We start from the raw sequence: 23,720 nt of genomic DNA on the forward strand, positions 1-23,720 counted from the left end.
TATATTTTTGCTAATGTCTATTTACAATTAATTAAAAGTGAAGGTTGTGTGCTCAAACTATCACACAATCCATTAAAACCACGAGAAACCTATTAGTTCATACACTGTGTACATTTTTTGAATTATTGTTAGACCTGGCACCATTGGCGTGGGTCACCCTTCCATTTTTGTCTGTGCCTCAATGTGTTTTTGTGTTGGTGTTAGCTGCTCAGGGCACTGTGCCACTGCCATCCAGTGCCACAGTGCAAGTGCTCCCTATGGTAAAATGTATTATGTGAATTGACTTCCACGTTTGGTTTATTTGGTTTACTATCAGTCCCTAGTAGAGTGCACCAGGGGTGCCAAGGGCTTGTATATCCGAATGCTGCTAGTGGGCTTGCAGCACTGGTTGTGCCACCCACCGAAGCAGCGGGGTAAAATGTGTCTAGGGTCTGCCACTGCAGACCCTGCGCGCGGTCTGGTACCGTCGCGCTGACTGAGCAAGTGTCCCCACTTACCAGTCCCTAAACCTTCCCTTAACTACATGTTAGTCACCCCTCTGGTAGGCCTGAGCGCAGGGTGCATTGTAGGTATAAGGTAGGACATGCCCTGATGTGTGTGGCATGTCTTAATAGTGAATTACAGCCATTTTCGTTTTTCACTATTGAAGGCTACCTGCTCTCCAAAGGCCAGAATGGGCTGCTGGGATCGCTACACGCTGTGACCCCAGTGGACTCAGAGAGCATGGTAGAAGGTCATGTTTAGTATGCCTGAACTCGGGATAATAAAGTACATCTTTCAGTAAAGGTTATTTTAATATCCTGGGTTTGCAAATGCTACTTTTAGAAAGTTAGCCTTTGCGTGCCTAACCATCTCAGTCCGCCTCTGCTGTGTGTGTGTGTTCTGCCTAGCAACAGTACAGGAGCAGGGCTGGGGGATTCCAGGAGACAGGTTGGCTGCCAGGTGGTGGGTAGAGAGATTACACCAGGATGGGTGGGAGGAGTGCACCCTGACTCTTGAATAGACCTGTGCTCTGCCACCACAAAGCCGGCGCCGCCCCCTGTGGAGCGGCTGATGTCTCTGCCCTGCTGCTGAAAGGAACAAGCCGAGTCACCACCACAGAGTGCTCCAAAACTGGACTGAGCCAGGCCCAGGCCCCCTGGCGCTAAAGAACAAAAGAATCCCTGTATAAAAGTAGGAGCCTGGCTCCTAAGAAATCAGATCCAGATTGAACCACGAAGGAACTCTGCCTGACTAGAAGGACCTGGAAGAAGCTGAAGGAGGAGTAACTTTCCCTGACCTAAGGGACTGGCCTGCAGTAGGTGCCTTGCTAAGGAAGGAGAGGAAAAAGACTGAAAGAGACTTTTGCACTTTGTTCTTCAACTATCTCCAAGGGCTTGGAAGAAGAGCTTGCCCCCTGAACTGAACCCCAGGACCAGTGGGTTCACCGTGTCTCCGCTCGTCTGAGAATTCGAGCCGTGTGCTTTCTCCCGCCGGAGTGCCCTGCGCACCTTCGCATCCCTCCTAGGGCCGTGACACCCAGAAGCCTGGCCGCCTCCACTCGCCGAGAGCCCCGCTCTACCTGAGTCGCTCTGGACCCACGAGTCTGGCCGTCCCGCTTCCCTGTCACCTGCCTGCTACTGGAGCGCGCTTGGTGCCCTTTCGCCCTCCCGCCGGATTTCTAGTGGGGAAGTGAAATCCAGCCTCGGACGGCCGCCCGTACGTCGTAACGTATCCGGCCGCCCCGCTTCACCTCCCAGCCTGAGTCTGACCGTGCCGCCCTCCGCAGTGACCTCCCGCACAGTCCGTGTCGGAGGCCCTGGGCCGCACCTGTCTACCGAAAGCCGCCCGCTGAATTCTTGATCCGGAAGACCCACGAGGTGCAGAACCTGCATCTCTCCTGAAGACTCGTCCAAGCACACCGCACGTTCCCAGGTACAGTGAACTCTCTATCGGACTCGGGGTCCGCAACGTTCTGATTTCCCCGTATCACTGTACCCTGGGTGCACTGCGCATCATCGTGACTGGACCGACTCAACCGAGCCCTGTGAAGCGCTCGTGATCGAATAAGTTACCAAAGACAATAACAGTGCCTAATTATCATCTTGTGGCTTCCATTTCGCAACCGTTATTGATGGTCTTGTACATGCCTGCGTAACAAAGAATCTTTTATATAAAGCATCCGTATTTTTGATACAACTTACGCCTGGTGTCCGTTTGTGGGGGATCATTGTGGTTTACTGTGTGTGATCATAAATGCTTAACTGACTAGCGCCCTGAAGTTTAGCCCTGACTGCTCGCGCCACACTACCTATAGGGTGAGCAGGGGTTGTTCTGAGGGGGTAACTCTCTCGCCCTGAATAGAAGAAGGGACCACTGCTTGTCACAAGTACCTACCTGTGCCAACTAGGGGTTCCCCATTCTAACATTGGTGGCAGCGGTGGGATGTCGAATTTGCATTTATGATTTACATACAGTGAATTATTGATCACCACGTAGAGCAGACCTATAACGCAGCCACAGATTGATTGACAGTTGTTGCTAAAGAAAAATCTCCACCTTAAGAAACCATGCCTAGCTCAGTCAACGGAGGCGGAGCGCCCTCTGTATTCTCTGGAGTGGATGACATCGATTGGGAGCCCGAGGCACTGAGGAAGTGCACAAATGATGTCCTGAAGGGATATCTCTCCAAGTACAGAATCAAGCAAAGTGGACTAAGCAACAAGGATCAGTACGTGACAGCACTGAGAGCCTGGCACGAATCAAAGTTCCCAGAGAATGCCCGGGAGGTGATACCCCCCGAAGGTGTGTTTGAGCCTAGCAGAGGCCTGTCGCCAGAGGAGTTGGCCGACAGGAGTGCCGCCCGAGCACACGAGGTGGAGATGGCAAAACTGCAAATGGAGAGAGAAAGGCAGAAACTGGCCATGGAGCATGAGGTAAAAATGAGGGAGTTGGATCTCAAGGCCAGGAGTTTAGACAACTCACCCTCTGGTGGCAGCAATTCAACAGAGTCAAGGGTGCACATTCCTAAAGATGTAGTCAAAGAATATTATAAGCAGGATGATATTGGGCAGTGGTTTAGGGCCTATGAAGTAGCCATGTCCTCCCACCGGGTCCCTGAGAAGGATTGGGGAGCGGGGTTGTGGGGAAGGTTCCTAAGTGAGGGGCGGGACACTCTGCTAGACCTCCCCTCTGATGTCCACACATCCTATCCACACATGAAGGAGGCTCTTATGACAAGGTATGGGTTAACTCCTGAACTGTACAGACAGAGATTTAGGGATTGCACCAAGAAACCTGGTACCACTTATGTAGAATATGTGACCTTTTTTTGCAGAGCGCTGGATGGTTGGGTGAAGGGTAGCAAAGTGAATGATTACCAAGGGCTGTTTGATTTAATTGCATGGGAGCACTTGTCGGATAATTGTTTTCCTGAGCTACGCCAACACCTGATCGATAGCAAGCTGTCCAACCCGAGGAAGCTTGCTGAGGAGGCGGACCGCTGGATCAGCACCAGGGTCCACAAGGGTCCCGTAGGAGGCCCCGCCAAGGGTGTTCAGGGTCCCCAGCAGAAGAGTGGGGGGGACAAGGGTAAACAGAGGGAGTTCTACAGAGGGCCCCAAAGTAATTCCCAAGGGAACCAAGGGAAAGGTTCTCAGCCACCCCCACCCCCGAAGCAGACCGGGGCCCCGACAGGTAACCCTGTTCAAAGAGGGCCCCTCCGATGTTACAAGTGTAACAACCTGGGGCACATTTCCGTGGATCCCAAGTGCCCCCTGTATGGCAAACCAGCACCCTCTGGTGCTCCACCCCCCAAGCAGGTGAATAGTGTAGCCTTGGAGAGGGAGATAGATGTCCAAGGGGCGGGGGATCCCGTACAGATGACCCTAGTCTCATTAGGAGACAGTGAGATGGTCGCTGAGGCCCAGCTGCCCCCCAATACTCAAAAGTATGGGCAGTGGGTGACCATAAATGGCAAGAGGGTGGGAGCTCTTAGAGATACAGGAGCCAGTGTGACTGCTGTCAAGCAACACCTGGTGTCTCAAGAGCAGGTTGTCCCGCACGCATTCTGCCGTGTTGTCAACGCTGACAACACAGAGAGTCAGTGTCCAATGGCTCAGGTTCCCTTTGAGTGGGGGGGGGTCTCTGGTACTCTGCAAGTGGCTGTGAGAGAGGCCATGCCTGTTGATTGTCTCCTAGGTAACGATTTGGAGAGCTCCCCTTGGGAAAAGGTGGAGAAGACGACTCACCTGCGGATGGTGGGCTTGCCTGATTGGGCGTGTGTGACCACCCGGTCGATGGCAGCCGGTAGGGGTGTTGAAGGAACCCTGGAGCCTGAGGGAGAGGCCCAGGAACCGGCCTTAGAGAGAGGGCAAGGGAGGCACGGGAATCCGGCTCCTGACGTTCCCACGGCCCAGGAGGAAGCAGACCTTGAGGGGGACGCCCTGGAGCCTACCGGGGAACAGATAGCCGAACTGGGGGACCTGCCTGAGCTGACCCATTGGCAGCAAGAAGGAGGCCCCACCAGGGAGGAATTCTGCAGGGAGCAGAAAGAGTGCCCCTCTCTAGAGGGTATGCGGCAGCAGGCTGCAGCCCAGGCCAATGGTGATCAGTCCGGAACGCACTTGATCTACTGGGAGAACGACCTCCTATACTCCGAGCCTAAGGTTGCTGAACCTGGGTCAGCCCGTGCGCTGGTGGTACCCCAGAAGTTCAGAGCCTTCCTACTGGGGCTGGCTCACGACGTACCGTTAGCCGGACATTTGGGGCAGGACAAGACCTTTGAAAGGCTTGTCACCCACTTTTATTGGCCCCAAATGCGCAGGAGTTCTGACACTCACTGCAGGACATGCCAGACTTGCCAGGCCAGTGGCAAGAGTGGAAGGAAGCTGAGAGCTCCACTCCAACCTTTCCCTGTGGTCAGTACCCCATTCCAGCGAGTGGGGATTGACATTGTGGGGCCACTGGACCCCAAGACAGCCATGGGCAACAGGTTTATCCTGGTCTTGGTGGACCATGCCACCCGGTACCCTGAAGCCATCCCTCTGAGGACAGTGACGGCCCCCGTGGTGGGACGGGCACTGATGGGAATTTTCTCACGAGTAGGATTCCCTCTAGAGGTGGTGTCTGACAGGGGGACCAACTTCATATCGAAATATATGAAGTCCCTTTGGCAAGAGTGTGGTGTAACCTACAAGTTCACCACACCTTACCATCCCCAAGGAAACGGGTTGGTTGAGCGCTTCAACCGAACCCTGAAGGGCATGATTATGGGTCTCGAGGAACCCATGAGGCGTAAGTGGGACGTCCTCTTACCATGCCTTCTCTTTGCGTACCGCGAGGTGCCACAAAAGTCTCTAGGGTTCAGTCCCTTTGAGCTTTTGTATGGCCACCCAGTACGAGGACCTCTTAGTCTGGTCAAGGAAGGCTGGGAGCAATCTCCCAGGAAACCTCCCCAGAATGTATACAGTTACATGCTGGCTTTCCGGAACCAGACTAGGCGTTTCAGGCAACTTGCTGAGGCAAACCTGGAAGCCAGCCAGGAGGAAATGAAGCGGTGGTACGACCAGAATGCCACTCTGGTTGAGCTTCAACCTGGCCAAAAAGTGTGGGTCCTGGCCCCTGTGGAGCCTTGTGCACTCCAGGACAAGTGGACAGGACCCTTTGAGATTGTGGAGCGCAAGAGTTCTGTCACCTACTTGGTGGACTTGCGGTCTCCTAGGAACCCCTTAAGGGTCCTACATGTCAATCGACTGAAGCCCCACTTGGAGAGGTCCGAAGTGGGCATGCTCTTGGCCACCGATGATGGGATGGAAGAGGAGTCCGAGCCTCTTCCTGACCTCTTGGTAGCCTCGGAGCGAGACGGGTCAGTGGATGGAGTTAACCTCTCACCCACCCTGACCCCTGAGCAACAGGGGGACTGCCGCCAGCTGCTGGGGCAGTTTCCCGACCTGTTCTCCCTGGTTCCCGGTATCACAAATTGGTGCGTCCATGATGTGGATACGGGAGACAGCTTACCTGTGAAGCACAAGGCCTACCGGGTAACTGACAGGGTCAGGGCCTGCATCAAAGAGGAGGTCTCGAAGATGCTTGCTCTAGGGGTGGTTGAGTCCTCCAGCAGTCCTTGGGCCAGCCCAGTGGTCTTGGTCCCAAAGGCTGCAGCGCCGGGTGCCACGCCCGAACTCCGGTTCTGTGTGGACTACCGAGGACTCAACTCAGTCACGAAGACTGACGCGCACCCCATCCCCAGAGCTGATGAGCTCATCGATCGGTTAGGGGCTGCACGGTACCTCAGCACGTTTGACTTAACGTCTGGGTACTGGCAGATCGCCTTGACTGATGGGGCCAAAGAGAGGTCCGCATTCTCTACGCCAGATGGGCATTACCAGTTCCGGGTGATGCCCTTTGGGATGAAGAATGCCCCTGCCACCTTCCAGAGGTTGGTCAACCAGGTGTTGGCTGGGCTGGCCGAGTTCAGCGCCGCCTACCTGGATGACATCGCAGTGTTCAGCGGCACATGGGAAGGACACCTGCAACATCTCTGGGAAGTGTTGATGGCGCTGCGCAAGGCAGGCCTCACGATCAAGGCAAGCAAGTGTCAGATCGGGCAGGGTTCAGTGGTGTACTTGGGACACCAAGTGGGGAGCGGCCAGGTGGCGCCCCTCCAACCCAAAGTTGAAACCATCCTGGCTTGGGAGCCCCCAAAGACCCAGACGGAGGTGAGGGCCTTCTTAGGACTCACCGGGTACTACAGGAGGTTTGTCAAGGGGTATGGCAGCATCGTTGCCCCCTTGACAGAGCTGACTTCGAAGAAGCAGCCCAGAAAAGTGATATGGACTGACACCTGTCAGAAAGCCTTCGACACCCTGAAAACTGCCATGTGCACGGCGCCCGTGCTCGTGGCTCCTGACTTCTCCAAAGAGTTCCTGGTGCAGACGGATGCATCAGAGCATGGTGTAGGGGCTGTTCTCTCACAGATCACTGAGGAGGGCTTTGACCAACCCGTAGCCTTTATTAGCAGGAGGCTACTTCCCCGGGAACAAAGGTGGAGTGCGATAGAACGAGAAGCATTTGCTGTGGTCTGGGCGCTGAAGAAGCTAAGACCCTACTTGTTTGGGTCTCACTTCCGGGTTCAGACCGACCACAGGCCCCTCAGATGGTTGATGCAAATGAGGGGTGAGAACCCAAAACTGTTGAGGTGGTCCATCTCCCTACAGGGTATGGACTTTACGGTGGAGCATCGCCCTGGCACAGATCACGCCAATGCTGACGGTCTGTCCAGGTTTTTCCGCCTTAGTGATGCAGAACTCCCTGGGGTAGGGTAGTTCTCCCCACTTTTCAGCTGGAGGGGACACGTGTTAGACCTGGCACCATTGGCGTGGGTCACCCTTCCATTTTTGTCTGTGCCTCAATGTGTTTTTGTGTTGGTGTTAGCTGCTCAGGGCACTGTGCCACTGCCATCCAGTGCCACAGTGCAAGTGCTCCCTATGGTAAAATGTATTATGTGAATTGACTTCCACGTTTGGTTTATTTGGTTTACTATCAGTCCCTAGTAGAGTGCACCAGGGGTGCCAAGGGCTTGTATATCCGAATGCTGCTAGTGGGCTTGCAGCACTGGTTGTGCCACCCACCGAAGCAGCGGGGTAAAATGTGTCTAGGGTCTGCCACTGCAGACCCTGCGCGCGGTCTGGTACCGTCGCGCTGACTGAGCAAGTGTCCCCACTTACCAGTCCCTAAACCTTCCCTTAACTACATGTTAGTCACCCCTCTGGTAGGCCTGAGCGCAGGGTGCATTGTAGGTATAAGGTAGGACATGCCCTGATGTGTGTGGCATGTCTTAATAGTGAATTACAGCCATTTTCGTTTTTCACTATTGAAGGCTACCTGCTCTCCAAAGGCCAGAATGGGCTGCTGGGATCGCTACACGCTGTGACCCCAGTGGACTCAGAGAGCATGGTAGAAGGTCATGTTTAGTATGCCTGAACTCGGGATAATAAAGTACATCTTTCAGTAAAGGTTATTTTAATATCCTGGGTTTGCAAATGCTACTTTTAGAAAGTTAGCCTTTGCGTGCCTAACCATCTCAGTCCGCCTCTGCTGTGTGTGTGTGTTCTGCCTAGCAACAGTACAGGAGCAGGGCTGGGGGATTCCAGGAGACAGGTTGGCTGCCAGGTGGTGGGTAGAGAGATTACACCAGGATGGGTGGGAGGAGTGCACCCTGACTCTTGAATAGACCTGTGCTCTGCCACCACAAAGCCGGCGCCGCCCCCTGTGGAGCGGCTGATGTCTCTGCCCTGCTGCTGAAAGGAACAAGCCGAGTCACCACCACAGAGTGCTCCAAAACTGGACTGAGCCAGGCCCAGGCCCCCTGGCGCTAAAGAACAAAAGAATCCCTGTATAAAAGTAGGAGCCTGGCTCCTAAGAAATCAGATCCAGATTGAACCACGAAGGAACTCTGCCTGACTAGAAGGACCTGGAAGAAGCTGAAGGAGGAGTAACTTTCCCTGACCTAAGGGACTGGCCTGCAGTAGGTGCCTTGCTAAGGAAGGAGAGGAAAAAGACTGAAAGAGACTTTTGCACTTTGTTCTTCAACTATCTCCAAGGGCTTGGAAGAAGAGCTTGCCCCCTGAACTGAACCCCAGGACCAGTGGGTTCACCGTGTCTCCGCTCGTCTGAGAATTCGAGCCGTGTGCTTTCTCCCGCCGGAGTGCCCTGCGCACCTTCGCATCCCTCCTAGGGCCGTGACACCCAGAAGCCTGGCCGCCTCCACTCGCCGAGAGCCCCGCTCTACCTGAGTCGCTCTGGACCCACGAGTCTGGCCGTCCCGCTTCCCTGTCACCTGCCTGCTACTGGAGCGCGCTTGGTGCCCTTTCGCCCTCCCGCCGGATTTCTAGTGGGGAAGTGAAATCCAGCCTCGGACGGCCGCCCGTACGTCGTAACGTATCCGGCCGCCCCGCTTCACCTCCCAGCCTGAGTCTGACCGTGCCGCCCTCCGCAGTGACCTCCCGCACAGTCCGTGTCGGAGGCCCTGGGCCGCACCTGTCTACCGAAAGCCGCCCGCTGAATTCTTGATCCGGAAGACCCACGAGGTGCAGAACCTGCATCTCTCCTGAAGACTCGTCCAAGCACACCGCACGTTCCCAGGTACAGTGAACTCTCTATCGGACTCGGGGTCCGCAACGTTCTGATTTCCCCGTATCACTGTACCCTGGGTGCACTGCGCATCATCGTGACTGGACCGACTCAACCGAGCCCTGTGAAGCGCTCGTGATCGAATAAGTTACCAAAGACAATAACAGTGCCTAATTATCATCTTGTGGCTTCCATTTCGCAACCGTTATTGATGGTCTTGTACATGCCTGCGTAACAAAGAATCTTTTATATAAAGCATCCGTATTTTTGATACAACTTACGCCTGGTGTCCGTTTGTGGGGGATCATTGTGGTTTACTGTGTGTGATCATAAATGCTTAACTGACTAGCGCCCTGAAGTTTAGCCCTGACTGCTCGCGCCACACTACCTATAGGGTGAGCAGGGGTTGTTCTGAGGGGGTAACTCTCTCGCCCTGAATAGAAGAAGGGACCACTGCTTGTCACAAGTACCTACCTGTGCCAACTAGGGGTTCCCCATTCTAACAATTATAAAAACCTAATCAGCTTATACCTTATAGCCCCAACCACGGTGAAATTCTCTAAAGTGGTGACATTTGGAGATGGGAAGAAAAGTATGGATAGGATGAGTGAAAACTCGAATCTAGTGACCTTATCATCTATTCGCTATTAGTGACCACCTCTCTAGGAAACGGCGTATTTGTACAAAGAGTCCTGGTATATTGCGTATTCTCAGACCTTGGGGGATGACCCCTGCTTTTAGGTATTCAAGCATAAATTGGCCGTGAAGCTCAATTCTTTTAGTTTTTTTCTTTAAGGCTGTGATTTTATGAATATCTTCATTACTTCGTATTGTGGAGGATGTGGAGCCGGTGGTTACACCTGTGTCTCCTATTATTGAAATCCTAATTGACACCGATCAGGTAATAGGCCATGTCCATTGAGCATATCCTTTAACCAATTGATCTGCCTGACAGTTAGCTAATTGCATCATCCTATTTGTCCAGGGCATCTCATTATACCATACCTGCATCCTTACCTGGCGACACATCGTCAACATTTCCGTTTCCTTTGAGGAACAGTTCCATTTTCTTGAGGTATGATCTTTCTCTCATTTACCAGAAGTCTGTCAGTATTTAAACCCCCCATCTCCTTCTCCTCTGGTTCGTGGAGATATCCTTATCTCCATCAACGTCTTTCACCCTATACACAAAAATGATAAGGTCACTAGATTCGAGTTTTCACTCATCCTATCCATACTTTTCTTCCCATCTCCAAATGTCACCACTTTAGAGAATTTCACCGTGGTTGGGGCTATAAGGTATAAGCTGATTAGGTTTTTATAATTCAAAAAATGTACACAGTGTATGAACTAATAGGTTTCTCGTGGTTTTAATGGATTGTGTGATAGTTTGAGCACACAACCTTCACTTTTAATTAATTGTAAATAGACATTAGCAAAAATATATAGCACCTACTTGCGGACTGTACCGTTGATTGTGATTTATATCTATTCTGTCTAGGATTACAAAAGCATATACACATGGCATCCTGATGAAGGCTTCACGGCCGAAACGCGCGTAGGATACACCAACGATTCTGCCATGATTACTCACCAGTATAATTTGTTTTTCTGTATATAATCTATGTACCAAAAAAGATTGGAATATTTGTGTTACGTTGAAATCCCCAACTCACTATACAAGGAATAAGAAAGAAATGTTTGATCTTTTGTTTTGAGTTGAAAAATAACGGAAACATATGAATATGATTTGAAATATATATGTAATGTATTAATAACATGACAATAATAAAATGTAATTGACAAACTCCCAGCAGTTCTCAGTCACATATTGTCACCAACTGTCCGCTTTGTAGGTTGCTGTATTCTTAAAAACTATTCCTAAATTATTTTTGCAACTGATTGTTAATAGCACCCTGATTTAGGAATTAATTTCAGGGGCACCCCTTGATTTGTACAAACCGTTGGTGTTTGAGTGTACAGTGGTCACAGGAGGGCCTTGTGCTGCATACAGCAGGGCCAAGTGTCAGCTACCTTGTAAGTACTTTGCCAGTCCCTATGCATTGGGCATGGTGCATGGGTAGGTACCTAGGCCATATGGGCTGAGGGCATTGGTGTCTGCTTCTGAGTTGCACAATGTGTTGTGTGAGCCCCACCCTTCCAGCATCCCGGACATCCAGTCTTGGGTTTGTGGTTGGTGTGGCCTGGGACATGGCATTGCCTTTATTTGTGAATCGGGCATGGAGACATTAGTGGCATGAGTGTGGTTTTTGAGTGTGGTTGTGTGCGGTGAGGGCTTGGGGGAAGTTGCGTGCCTTTGGTGTGTTTGTGGTGTGGATGGCATTCCCCCCATGTTACGTGAGTTGTTTGTGTACTCACCAGGCTCTGCGACTCCTTCGATTCCGTGTACTCCAACCGGCAGGCGCGGATCTTCCATTGGGGCGTTGGGGCGTAGCCCCCCCGCCCCCCCGTGCACCCGCCCGTGCCCGCAGCTCCCTCGGTGTCTCTGAACTTAGTTTACTTAAGTTCAGAGATGCCGAGGGTGGGGAGAACTAACTGACAATGCATGTCAGACAGCATGACGTCGGACCGTGGGCGGTCCGGCGTCATGTTGACTGACATGCATTGTCACAAGCCAGGGAAAGGCAGCACAAGTGTGCATGAGAGGGCATGGAGATTCATTTTTAGTCCATGCCCAGTCATGCGTACTTGTGTTTTTACTGCCTTGCGCATGCCCATTAGGAGCCCCTCGGTCTCCTAATGGGCAGGCAGCGGGCGTAGCGTAAGCTGTGCCCTCAGCCAATCCTGGCACTGCTGGCAGCGCCAGGATTGGCTGAGAGGGGTTGGCAGGCCCCTCCTCCAGTACCGTTAGTGAAGGCGCCCAGGGGATCAGAGGTCTGAGAGGTGGCGTGGACCCGTGGACCGGCTGTGAGGCACGTTTTTTAAAAAAATATTTCATTCCCCCCCGTGCGCGACCCCCTTCCTCCCCCCCCCCGCGAGTCGCGACTGAACATAAGCCTTCTTGTCAGTGTGCCTGCTTCCCGGTAAGAAATGTAAATGTGCGCGCCAACTCCCCAATCTGCAAATGTAAAGGGTGCCAAGTTCGGATGTGTGTTGTCTTTGATTTTTATTTATTACACCTGTCTGCATCTTCTCTGCCTCTGTTCATGGGTGCCTGTATGTGTTTAGTTTCGGTTTGTGGGTGCTTGTTTTCGTCCGTGGAATTCTGCACAAACCGGGCACGTGTATATTTAAATACAAAAATGAAAACTGAGCAGTTTAGGGCCTTCTGTCTTTCTGCAGGACTATGTAAAAGTCTGTCAACTGTCTCCCATATGGGAAATTCAACAACTGTAGGAGGATTACAAATGCATGCAGTGCGCAAATAGATTTTGTGTTTTTCTGCACAAATAGATAAAAAAAATATGCCTGGTGTCTATTATGTAATAAGCAATAGGGCTGGACCGAGATTTGTAAAGTGTTCAGTCAAAGCGGACAGTTTTGGGGTACACTTTGCCTAGACAGGTGGCTTGCTCTTAGACCGCTCGATGCAGGAAGTTGAGTGACAATTTAATAACTTTTCCTCACTCTTACCAAACCATGCGGTGGATGGACGAGCAAACAGGGAGAGGTAGACTCCAGCGGCGAGAAGCGGCAGAAGCATCATGTTGACGCTGGCCGGAGCACTGTAAACTCTCTCTGCCTTCTCCCTCTTGGATGTCACATTCCTTCTTCCCTTTGGAAGGTGGGGTGCTGACAGTTGCACTATTTGTGGTAGGGGTCACGGGTGAGGTGAGACAGGTAAATGGGCGTCCGTCTTCAAACCGTGGCTGGGCTGGAAGCGGTTTTTTGGCTGATTGATGGAATCACTTGAAGGTACACGTTTATTCTTTTTCAGATGCATTGTAAGGGACCTACCAGCTATAATGTAAAGTGTGAGCTTTTAAAGATGGTTGCCAAAAAAAAAAAGGTTTCCTGAAGACACATATTTATTCTTTTTGACGGGTATTGTAAGGGAGCTACCAGCTAAGGTGTGTGAAGTGTGTGCTTTTAAAAGACCGTAGCATTATAAACAAAACTGCTCTTACTGAGTGCAGTCCGCAGTAAATAATTTGGAAACACTTATCTTAAAACTTTTTGTGTATTCTGTAGCAGCCTATTTTATACTGTGTGCAATGCAAGTTCGAAGCCTGTTATGAAGCTCTGTGGTTATACTGAATAATCAGTTACCCACGTTATCATATGAAATCTCTTTATTGATGTCATAACTACACACAATTGCGTTAGTAACCTTCTTGCTTTCTCACATTTGCTTGAAAATGAAACATTTGCCCCCTCTTTTTTCAAAATGTTCTCAGTTGTTTGCCACATTGCACTCAGCCGCAACTTTTACGCCTCACCACGTTTAAATGTCACCAGCCGCCACTGCGTATATTATGTATGTGAGTTGCACATGGCTGGCTTTCAAATTTCTGGGTGAGTGTTGTATTGTAATGCAATTGTAATGCGTAAAACCTCCAGCGGTTATTGATTTGTTTTGTTTAAATTATGAGACACTGTTAATCATTTGTAGAGTTAAGAGACAAAGACATGACTATAAGGAGAAAATATATGCATTCGTGTGTAAACCAAGGAGCAACGTATAGCAATGCAAAGTCCATAGTGCATATCACGCGGTAAGAAATAGAGCTCGAGTTTTATTAAAGATGTCTGTGCTAATTAATTTAAAGATGGCTATTTATGTGCTGATATCGATCACAGCGTGAGCCCAGCAGTGATGGGGGTAAGGGAAAACAAAAGATCTACTGCGTCATGTGGATGTTGCACACCATTATGGTACATAATTACAATCATATTACGTTTCGAATATATTTATATCAGGCACAGGGAGCGTAAATGATTTTCCCAGAATCCCAGGATTTTTATTTAGTTCTTGAAGCTGGCATCAGAACCCAGGGTCCCAGGCTTTAAAGTTAATAGCTTAGCCACTAAACAACACCTCAACATCCATTTCCAAACCTATATTTTAACTTGCAAATTATTGCGCATGTTGAAGTCCTGCAGCAATAAATGACAAAGGACTACGCATGACGCCACGGTGTGAGCTGCAGATTCTCAGTAGCAGGATAGCGCAGTAAACAATAACACTATGGCACTAATTGTATGCATTTGATGAGTCCGTCCAGTGCAATACATTAAAATATATAATAAATACATAAGTGTGTGCCTGCCTCAGTGCTTAATTTGTGCCGGTGCTTGCCGGTGCTGAGCACCGGCACTTAATTATCAGGGCCGGGTCTACACGTATTTAGTGCACATCAGTAATTGATTTATATTTAGTGGTACAGAGTATGTGTGGCTCTTCCGTAAGTGCTGCTGTGTTACTAGTTAAGTGTTACATACTGGTAGTGTGTTCAGTTGTTTTTGATGACTGATGGAAGTCTTGGAAGAACTTGTTTCACTTTTGTGATACTCCGATTCTGACTTCGTTACGTTTAAGTTGTGGCGCGGCAGCGCAGATCAGTTTTGTCGGCCCAGTGGGTGGGACACTGACTTGGGCAGGGCTTCTGCGGGGGGTTGGGGCTGTGCGCAGCAGCAGGCAGCATGCGCAGACTTTTTTAGATTGCATTGCTATACGCGCGCTTTAGCTGCTTTTTGCCACGCCCTAGCATACCCGCACAGTCGCACGGTGCACCTCGCCACCGTACCGGCACCTAATATCGTTCAAAGTAGCGCGACCTGGACGACGTGGTTGGCCGCATTTGAGGTGGACTCGGTGAAGTAGACTGGTCTGGACTGGACAGTAGATAGAGTTAAGCACCCACCAGGTAATGCATGGCCTGGTAGGTCTAATCATCATGAGTTAAAAAAATAAAGTTGCGCCGTGACCTAATGTTATTAAGCTGCGCGGCCGGCAGCCTAATAGTGACAGTCAGAGCCCCGAGTGAGTCAGTCATGTCCCAGACTCCCACAGTCCCACTCAACTGTCTGATGATGATGGCGGGGCTGGCGGCTGCGGGCCCGCGGCCCTTAGTTTGTCGGCCGGGCTGCCTGGGTTCAGGTTTGGACGATTCAACAAATCTGCGGGGTTTGAGTCTGTGCGCGCCTGCGCGGCAAGCAGCGTGCGCAGATTAATTTTTTTTGCATTGCCATGCACGCGCATTCGCTGCTCTGCCTCGGGCTCTCCACCATCACGGCACTGTCCGACTCCGAGACGAGTCATCGTGGCCATTCACGTTCAGGGGTGTACCGTTCAGCAGCGTCAGTTCACAAAGAAGGGTCTAAAGTGAAAAAGTCTAAGTTAAAGTCAGCCAGCCCAGCAGCAAGCGTGAACGGCCAGGCCGGACGACGTTATGCGGTGCGACCATGCATTTGGTGACTTGTTGGCGTAGCCGATGCCAGCAGTGAGTACTACTGACTCTGCTTTGGCCAGTGAGTGACGCCAGTAACCGCTCCAGCCACCAGGCGAGGCAGGGCTTGGCAGCAGGCCTAATCAGTTAAAATAAAGCTGCTCAGCAGCCTAAGTAAGGCTGCAGGCTGTGCACTAGACTGCAGTGAGTCAGTGTGTGTGTGTGTGCGTGCCCCGCCCGAACCGAGTTCAACCGACCGGTAACTTAAATTTTAATTTACATGCACTGTTCCAACAGTAAGGTAGCGCCAATATTCTCAGAGTCATATACCAAGTATGAATTTGTGTACACTTTAGCAGCTGCAGGCTCTGACCCTTTGTAGTGCTTGCCGAATTACTTGTTCTGTCCATGATAAGACACCAGTGCTAAGTATATCACATGAACTCCCAGCCTGTCTCCGCTGTCTGTTAGCCCATGGTATATATCACATGAACTCCTAGCCCGTGTGACCCGGCCCTTCCCTACACCCACAGACACTCTCATTGCATTGCAGGCGCTTGACAGACACTCTGCTCCTCTCCACAGCTCTTGCTTTCCAACTATGACACAGGACCCCTTTACTTCCCCACCCTCCTCCGTCCCACGGCACTGTCTGGAGCTACGGGCTAAAGTCACAAGTCTCTTCGGTAATGCGCCTTATAACCCGCTTTAACCGCTAGCTTCATCTCTCTGATTAATCCCCTTTCTTTCTGCCCGCCAAGCTCTGCCCCACAGCCTTTCTCTTTTGTCCCGTCCAAGAGTCCACCCTCGCTCTGGTCCCCCGTACCCTCCATCGCACTCCCTCTCCAGGACCTGCAGTGGCTGCGCAGAGGTGCCCAGGGCAGACTAATTGCCGGTGAATTCGCAGGCAGGGTTATGTAATACATCCCACAGTTGTCGCTCTTGACTTGTGCTGCTTTCACATCGGTTTGTTTAGTACTTTGCATGTCTGATATGCCTCCCTGCAGAATGAAAGTTGCCCTTTGCGGTCTGTTCACTTATTACATGTTGTGTTGACTTATGTGAATGTGCTGCTATGAGAACAATGTACATTTGTCTCTGTTATTTGGAGTTTGGACCGGATGTACATTCTTGTGTGTGTTGTACTTCCTGTGGTGCATTAAGTCCGAATGTACAAGATGCTATACATTATTTGGAGTCAAAACACACGCTTCAGTTCAAATGACCATTATGTGTTTGAAGATGAGCTTTTTTGGTGCTCAATTCCAGTTGTTTCTGATCGTTAATGTGCTGGACTTCGTACTGACCTGGTTATCTAAAGTAGATATTAATATGGACAGGCAGTACTTAAATAAACATCCGTAATGGCTTTGAGTACTGCGCCTACGGTGCACGGTACTCCACAACACCGAACTAATTTAACCCATTAATGTCCGCTTCTAGCATTTCATGACCTCTCCCTGCATTCAACGAAGGCGATCACTAAACCGTGTGTAATTGTCAACAGGGCTATGAGATACCTTTACTAAACCAGATTACAAATGATGTGTCATGTGTATGTGTTTACATAACTGTCTGTAAATCACTGTGTTTGATCATGCTGATGTTTTACTCAGATAAATATTCTGGTCGCTAGTGCACTCTTACGGGTAATCTTCAGAACGATGAAGTCTACCGTGCTCAGATTATGAGATCATTTTCAATTTGATTGACAGAGAAAATGCAGCATCTATATAGTATCGTCCTCTTAACATAAATTGGGTATAGGTAGTAGTAAGGGAAAGCATCGCCAAAATTGGCAGCGTCAGTTTCATGAGGAACGTGTGCTTTCTTTCACTGATTGTTTACTGCCTCCAATGGGCTGTTTTTTTATATTTCCATATGCACTCTAGATCATTAACATATGTCTGTGGAATAGGCCTTGCATCACAGGTGGTTGAGGTCGCCAAGTACTGACAGAATTTAAAAATCATTGTAATTGCCTCTGGTAGTCATTTACGTATTATTGTTTTTATGTAGCACTCACATTGCCTCTTGACACTAGTATTCAAGGCACTTGCGAGTCCGTATTTGGAATCGCATTTGGTAATTATGTAGTTATTGTTGTTATATACCACTGGCACAAATTGAGCACAGCAGGCACTGATCCCATAGTATGGACTCCACATGATACCCCTGGTCTCCAACCAATAAAACAAGAACGTTTGCTTGAAAATGCACCATTTGTCCACTCTTTTTTCAAAATTTTCATGGGGGGTGCACCAACCCGAACACCCCGAAGATTGTTCAGGCTTGCTCTCTTGCCACAGTGCAGTACGATGATTGATTTACACCTCCCCACTTTCAAATGTTACCAGGAGAGTAAAGGTGCAGTGAGTAGCCTGGGCCTCCCAGGCAATAATCCAGAGAAGAAAATTACCTCCCAAGTAGTCAGCAGTGTCAATTGAGGAAGTGGTTGGAGCAACTAGAGTAAGTGGGTGGAGCCACTTGTGGAAGTGGGTGGAGCCGAGGGAAGTGGGTGTGGCCTCCTACCAAAATTTGAGCACCTGCACTTCATATTTTACAAATTAAGCACTGGCCTGCCTTTATAACTACAAGCTCTCATTAACCGCCTGCATGCCTGTATGTTTCCTACAGAGAATAATTCTTAAAAATGTGACTGAACTTTGAAAAATGTCTGTCGCGTGCACTCCTCCTTTACCAACTTACGCTCTCTTTACAATAATTAAAGCCAACACAGATCTTGCAAATCTGATACTAAAGAAAGAAAAGAGCAATCGTGCACACGTTTGAACTGCAACTACGCTGGTAACATTGATGAAACTTTGGTTGCATCATGATGTTTTAAGTAAAATAATTCGGGGTCCGGGGAACGCAGCGCGCCTAGATTTGAACGAAATGTATTTCCATTTCAAGATGGCGCGTCCTTTTTTTTTTTTTTTAGCAAATTGGGGAAGGGGTATGCCGCGCAAAAGTGAAAGTTCATGACGAACGTTTGGGGAACGCAAGGGGTGTGGTTCGAATGCCACACCTAAGATGGCCGTCTCCTCCAAACTCTCCTACTGCACAAAATTCACAAAATTTACTTTGGCGGTTTAGTGTTTGACCTGGCTTGGATACGGGAAGGCGGAGTATTTTGCCGCCCCTTCTCCTCTGCGTTTCTATTGGTGAGGATACCGGGGTGTTGCCAAGTGACGGCCTCCTGACGCCATCTGTGTTACAATTATTTTACCCTTGAGCGGCAGTGATCGGGGTCTGCCTGCTGAGCCGCTGTCAAAGGTTCTTGAAGGTCGGCAACGATGGCGGTTGCTACAGGTCTGCGCGCGTCCTTGCACCGGGCCCTCGACCGGGTCGAAATGATGTTGCCGGCCAAGATGAGGCCCCTATACAACCACCCGGCAGGTGAGTACTGAGTCACACGCGGTGTGAATATCTGTTTGCCATAGAAAGGGCACAGAGACTGAATCAACTGCACAATATACCCTGTTGCGCTAAGCTAAGAGTACTAACCAGATTGTCTTGCTTTGCAAAACGACGGCGAATGACTCATTGCTACTCCCCCGTTCCCAAAACTAGGAGAACATTGTGTGTCATTATCACCTTCATATGTCTGTATCATTGACCGATCACGAAGGACTTGAATTGTTTTCAATATATTAATCCCAGAATTGTGACCATTCTTTCCGTGTATTTATGTGTTTACATTGTTAAGGAGTCTGTGTACATAGCTAAATTCTAGGGAATATCCTATTTCCACGCCTTTCCAGCGAGTATCCTATTTCCACGCCTTTCCACATATATAGCTCCGCTAATAAATAAGCTTGGGACGATAACTGATGTAACTCATATTCATTTACGCTTCTGTAGTAAAAGTTGAGCACACAACAGTAAATACTAGCGCAAATTCAATATCGTTATTCCACACAGAATCCACTCGCGTGAACGGATTTGATCATGTAAAAGTACATCAGCATAGCGTCACTTTACGTGTGAGTATAGCTCTTCGCGGTGTCGTGTTTACTCTGGAGTTTGGAACGTACATAAATTGCAAAAACCCAGAAACTTACAAGTTTGTGTGTATTCATAAAACTTTGGCAGTTGAGTTGGATTTTATACTTGAAAACGGTAGATTTTCTCCAGTTCAGAGAAAAAGTAAATACTTTTCAGAATGTTATCAGTGAGTGGACATCCCCAGAACTGATATGCTTAGAAGGGGATTCTACACATAGAACATATTCTCTTCGTATGAAAAAAGGTTGCCAGTGCACTGATGCAGTATGTTTCCTTGTTGAGAAACTGTCAAACCCCTTTCAGGTGGGCAAGTAGGAACTACTGGGTCAAGTACCAAAGGCGAAGGCAGATGCAGGGAGTGAGCACAGGCTAACAACTGAAAACGCGTTCCATAGAAGTAATACATGATTATCTAGGCAACTTGTATGCATAAACAAACACAAAATAAAATATGGCATAAACAAATAGTACACACAGGTCACCAGAGGTCAGAACTCTAGTGTTAGATAGTCAGGTCCCTGAGTCCCACTTCCGTTTCTGTATTGTCAGTAGTTGCTCCCCATTCACAATAAGCAACATTCAGTTTAGGCCCTACTAGAGTTATGAATCTTAAGAGTACCACTGGACTCGTTCAAAGTCACCAGTATTCCAGCGCTACAAGGGAGAACAAGTTGCCCTGGACCCTTCAGCCCGGGTTGCTCTGCTAGAATCCCCAGGGATGTTCATGCTTGTGGAAATCTGCAGTGTCTGCCATCAGTTAGAAGCACTCCCAGCCTTGCAGGGATGGCAGCTGGTAGTCTGTAGTGTTCCCCCTCCCCCGCCCCAGTGCTTCTCCAGTAAGCCCTGGGTCTCCCAAAATGGAGACCAGAGTCTTCCATGCATTGTAGCAATCACAAAGCAAGCACAAGGAGATGATGGACGGAGCGCTGAAATTTTTCAGACACTCACCCCCAGTCACAGATCTGGGTTGAATCCATCATCGTTCTTTAGCTCACTTCGTCACCTCAGTTCAGACCCAGCTATATGCAAATCAGTCTTGACCCTGTTCCTCATGGGAACAGTCCAGCCGAACTGCCAAGCCAGGTCTTCCCTGAACCGTAAACAAGCATTCTGGGACCGGTTTCTGGGTAACACCCTTCATCAGCCAGGCTAGCTTGAATCCAGTGGCAAAGTGAGCAAGGGACCCACGTCTGGGCATACCCTGCCAACTAAGGGCGAACAAAGCAAACACAAGGAGATGATGGACGGAGCGCTGAAACACTCACCCCAATCACAGGCACACCTACAGCCAGTTCCCGCATGCATCCACATATGCTCTTCGTACTGTTGATTTAGGCCAAGGGTGAGTTGAGCACACGGCAGCAGAACTTTACTTGAGTGGTCTGTAGGCCTCACTCCAGTGACACAGGTAAAAAGGCCTGTTCGCTCCTACTGATTTCTACAAGGTATGCTGCTACCCCGCGCTCGTACTACTCAACTCATGGAAAAGGCAGTAGCCTTTCGCCACCAATAGCACCCCTTTTGGTCCAAAAAGACCACAAGCTGTGTGACAGGCTGTGTCATGGTGCACACTCATGATCCGTTTTCACCCATGACTAACAAAATATAAACGGGGATCCAGATTTCGTTGCAACTGGGGCATTCGGTGCAGGGCTGCACGTTCATCACCATGCAAGGAACTTTTCTGTCCCAACAGAAACATACACTTATTTTTCTGAATGCGCAAATATGTAGGTATCCTAGTACTTATGGGAAGTAGATATGATTGACCGCTCTAAGAAATACTGTCATGAATTACAAGAAAGTCAAAGCCTTTCTCCAACTGCATGAGTGACACAATGGGTCAAATTTCCATCTGTATACTCTTGGTGTTTCTGAACTGTTACAGATGTCGAGCTTATTGTGGTCCTGTTTAATATATGGTTTATGAAGTGGACTTATCTTTGCGCAAGCCCCATATTACGTACCTACATGGGCTGGCTGTAGTTAACTTTCTACCAGTGCTAAGTTATTTCGCAATTAGTGTCCTCTGGCCTGCAGTTTGAAGAACCTATGAATTGCAGCAGATTGCCTTTGGTCACGGTCCACTAGTTTGGTAGTTGGACATTTCTTTAGTCTTGACAAATTCCTGTGGATGAAAGTGTCGTCTGCTTCTATTGTGAAATTGTTCATGCCATGCACAGAAGTTTGTAATGAATAAACAGGAATTTGACTTACTTGTTCATTGACTACATCTATTACTTATCCAATAATTCACAGAGACAGGAGAGTGTGCTTCGGTACTTTCCTTTCAAGCTGCACGGACTGTCATACAGTACGGTAATCCGCACCCTAGGTGGCTGGGTGCTGTCACTATGTGAGCACCACTAAAAGGATTTTTTCCTTGTTCGCGACACTTGAAACTTACTCATTATGTGTGTGCATTATTAGCACTCCAGATACGTTTTGAATTTGGTGTCCAAGCATTTTGCATAGCCACCTTTTGTTTGGTTATTCTGGGCCTGAAGGTTAGTTTTCATAAATTATACAGGGTTGGGATACATATGAGGAGTCAAAAGTTGGTATCTAGTCATTAGATTCGCTTGTTAGGCCATGAGTGAATACAATAAATGCACACACAAAATTTGCAACCATCTTGTTTTGCACTGCCGTCTGTTTCTATCCTTCCCATGGCTTCTACTGATATCTTCCTCCTGAGCAACTCCAGATAGTGTTCCCAAAAATTGTTTATTTGGAAGAGGGTAGGTCACCACATATGGTGCTATAAACGAGCAGCAAAGAACTTACCTACCATACTATACCTCTTGGATGACTTTACTGTTGGTATTGTCTGGTATTGGTAGAGGGGTGTTTGTTACATTGATCACTAGTTGGGTGATACATCGGGTCCGTATTGGAATCTGAAATTCCCATAAGACCAGGAGCCTTTGACTGATCTCCTTCTATCTTTTTAAAAGAGGGCTGGGTTGACCTGGCTGACGGGTCTGCCTAAAATGGTCTGAAAGCCAGCTACCCAGTTGAGATGGTTCGGGACAGTTAAAAGCATCACAATTTAGGACAGAGTTTTTGAACACCTTTCATTGGATTGTGCTTAATTCAAATAAAACACAACAGTGTTATAGAGTGTCATAGCCAAGACCACCTACCCCATATAAACCAGTTAATAACTTTTAGGATTTTCAAACATTACCATTATGTAAAGATGCACGTACCCAATGGCACTGTCCAGTTTCCAAATCACTGCTGGTTCAGTACTAAATTAGTAATCCCAAATCTGATCTTGATTATTGCCTGTAGTAGTTTTCATTTAGAGCAGAGCTGTCTGTATTGGACCGTATGTGAATAACAGAAAAATAGCTTTCTAAATTAGTACAAAGAGAGGGGCATTGGCTCCACCCACAGGTTGATTTTCCCTTCGTACAGCAATTGATTGGTTAAGTTGTGTGCTTTCACAGAAAACGTGTGGTGGTATTGCACTTTATGACTTGTAAGGAAGCTTATGCTCAATGCTGAAGCACTGTTTTGGTTATGGTGCCAAGCCAATGACCAAGGCTACAGGTCTGATCTGTTTACTACAAAAAGGTATGTTAAAGACAGCAGATATTTGAAGGTGCATTGTTATCACTCTATCGTAAGTCCTGCAGAGTAGTATTTTATTGCGTGCAAACTCAAAAATTTCCATTGTAGACAAACGTATTGGTTTTGGTTACCCCCTTTTACAAATCATGTGGGCAGACAAACTGCACTCTGATAATCCTTGTAAGACCCTCCTAAATATTATTTTCTTTATATTTGTAATGTTATGGGTGTACACCTGATGCATTGTAGGAAGGCTTCCTCTCAATATAGCAGGCCAGAGTTGGTGATGGTGGCAAGCCAGTGGTAAAGACTAGACATCTTATCGGTTAAAATTATGTGTTAAGCCATGGGTCTGGCGCAGACTTGTAGAAGATGGTTCCTGGCCTGACGGCACACCGCAACTGGAAAATACCTCGCAAGTACTATAACATTGATGTCCACGAACAGTAGCGTAAACCGGCATCGTATCGCACTGTGTCAACTGACGGCACTTACTCATCCTGTTCAGCGGACCATGATGGGCAACATTGGCTCACCCCAAATGCAAACTATACGATTGCCTGTCTGCACGCTGGGCAAAGAACGCTATATGCCGAGAAGCTGTGTAGACATTTGTATTTCAAACAGTTTCCTCAGCATCACATACAGTAGTATGCTATGGATCTCAGT

General features: G+C 48.8%; 1 protein-coding gene across 1 annotated transcript in view; it reads left to right on the forward strand.

Annotated features, from left to right (window-relative positions):
- The first annotated feature begins 18,474 nt into the window (after positions 1–18,474).
- The window catches only part of MPC2 (mitochondrial pyruvate carrier 2), a 95,908-nt gene continuing 90,662 nt past the window's right edge, over positions 18,475–23,720 (forward strand). The window contains exon 1 of the mRNA XM_085622995.1: positions 18,475–18,863. Within this exon, the coding sequence (XP_085479121.1) occupies positions 18,761–18,863 (103 nt within the window). The 5' untranslated portion in view covers positions 18,475–18,760. The remainder of the gene's footprint in view (positions 18,864–23,720) is intronic.

The sequence above is a fragment of the Triturus cristatus genome, chromosome 8, assembly GCF_964204655.1.
Source record: "Triturus cristatus chromosome 8, aTriCri1.1, whole genome shotgun sequence".
In the NCBI taxonomy this organism is placed as follows: Eukaryota; Metazoa; Chordata; class Amphibia; order Caudata; family Salamandridae; genus Triturus; species Triturus cristatus.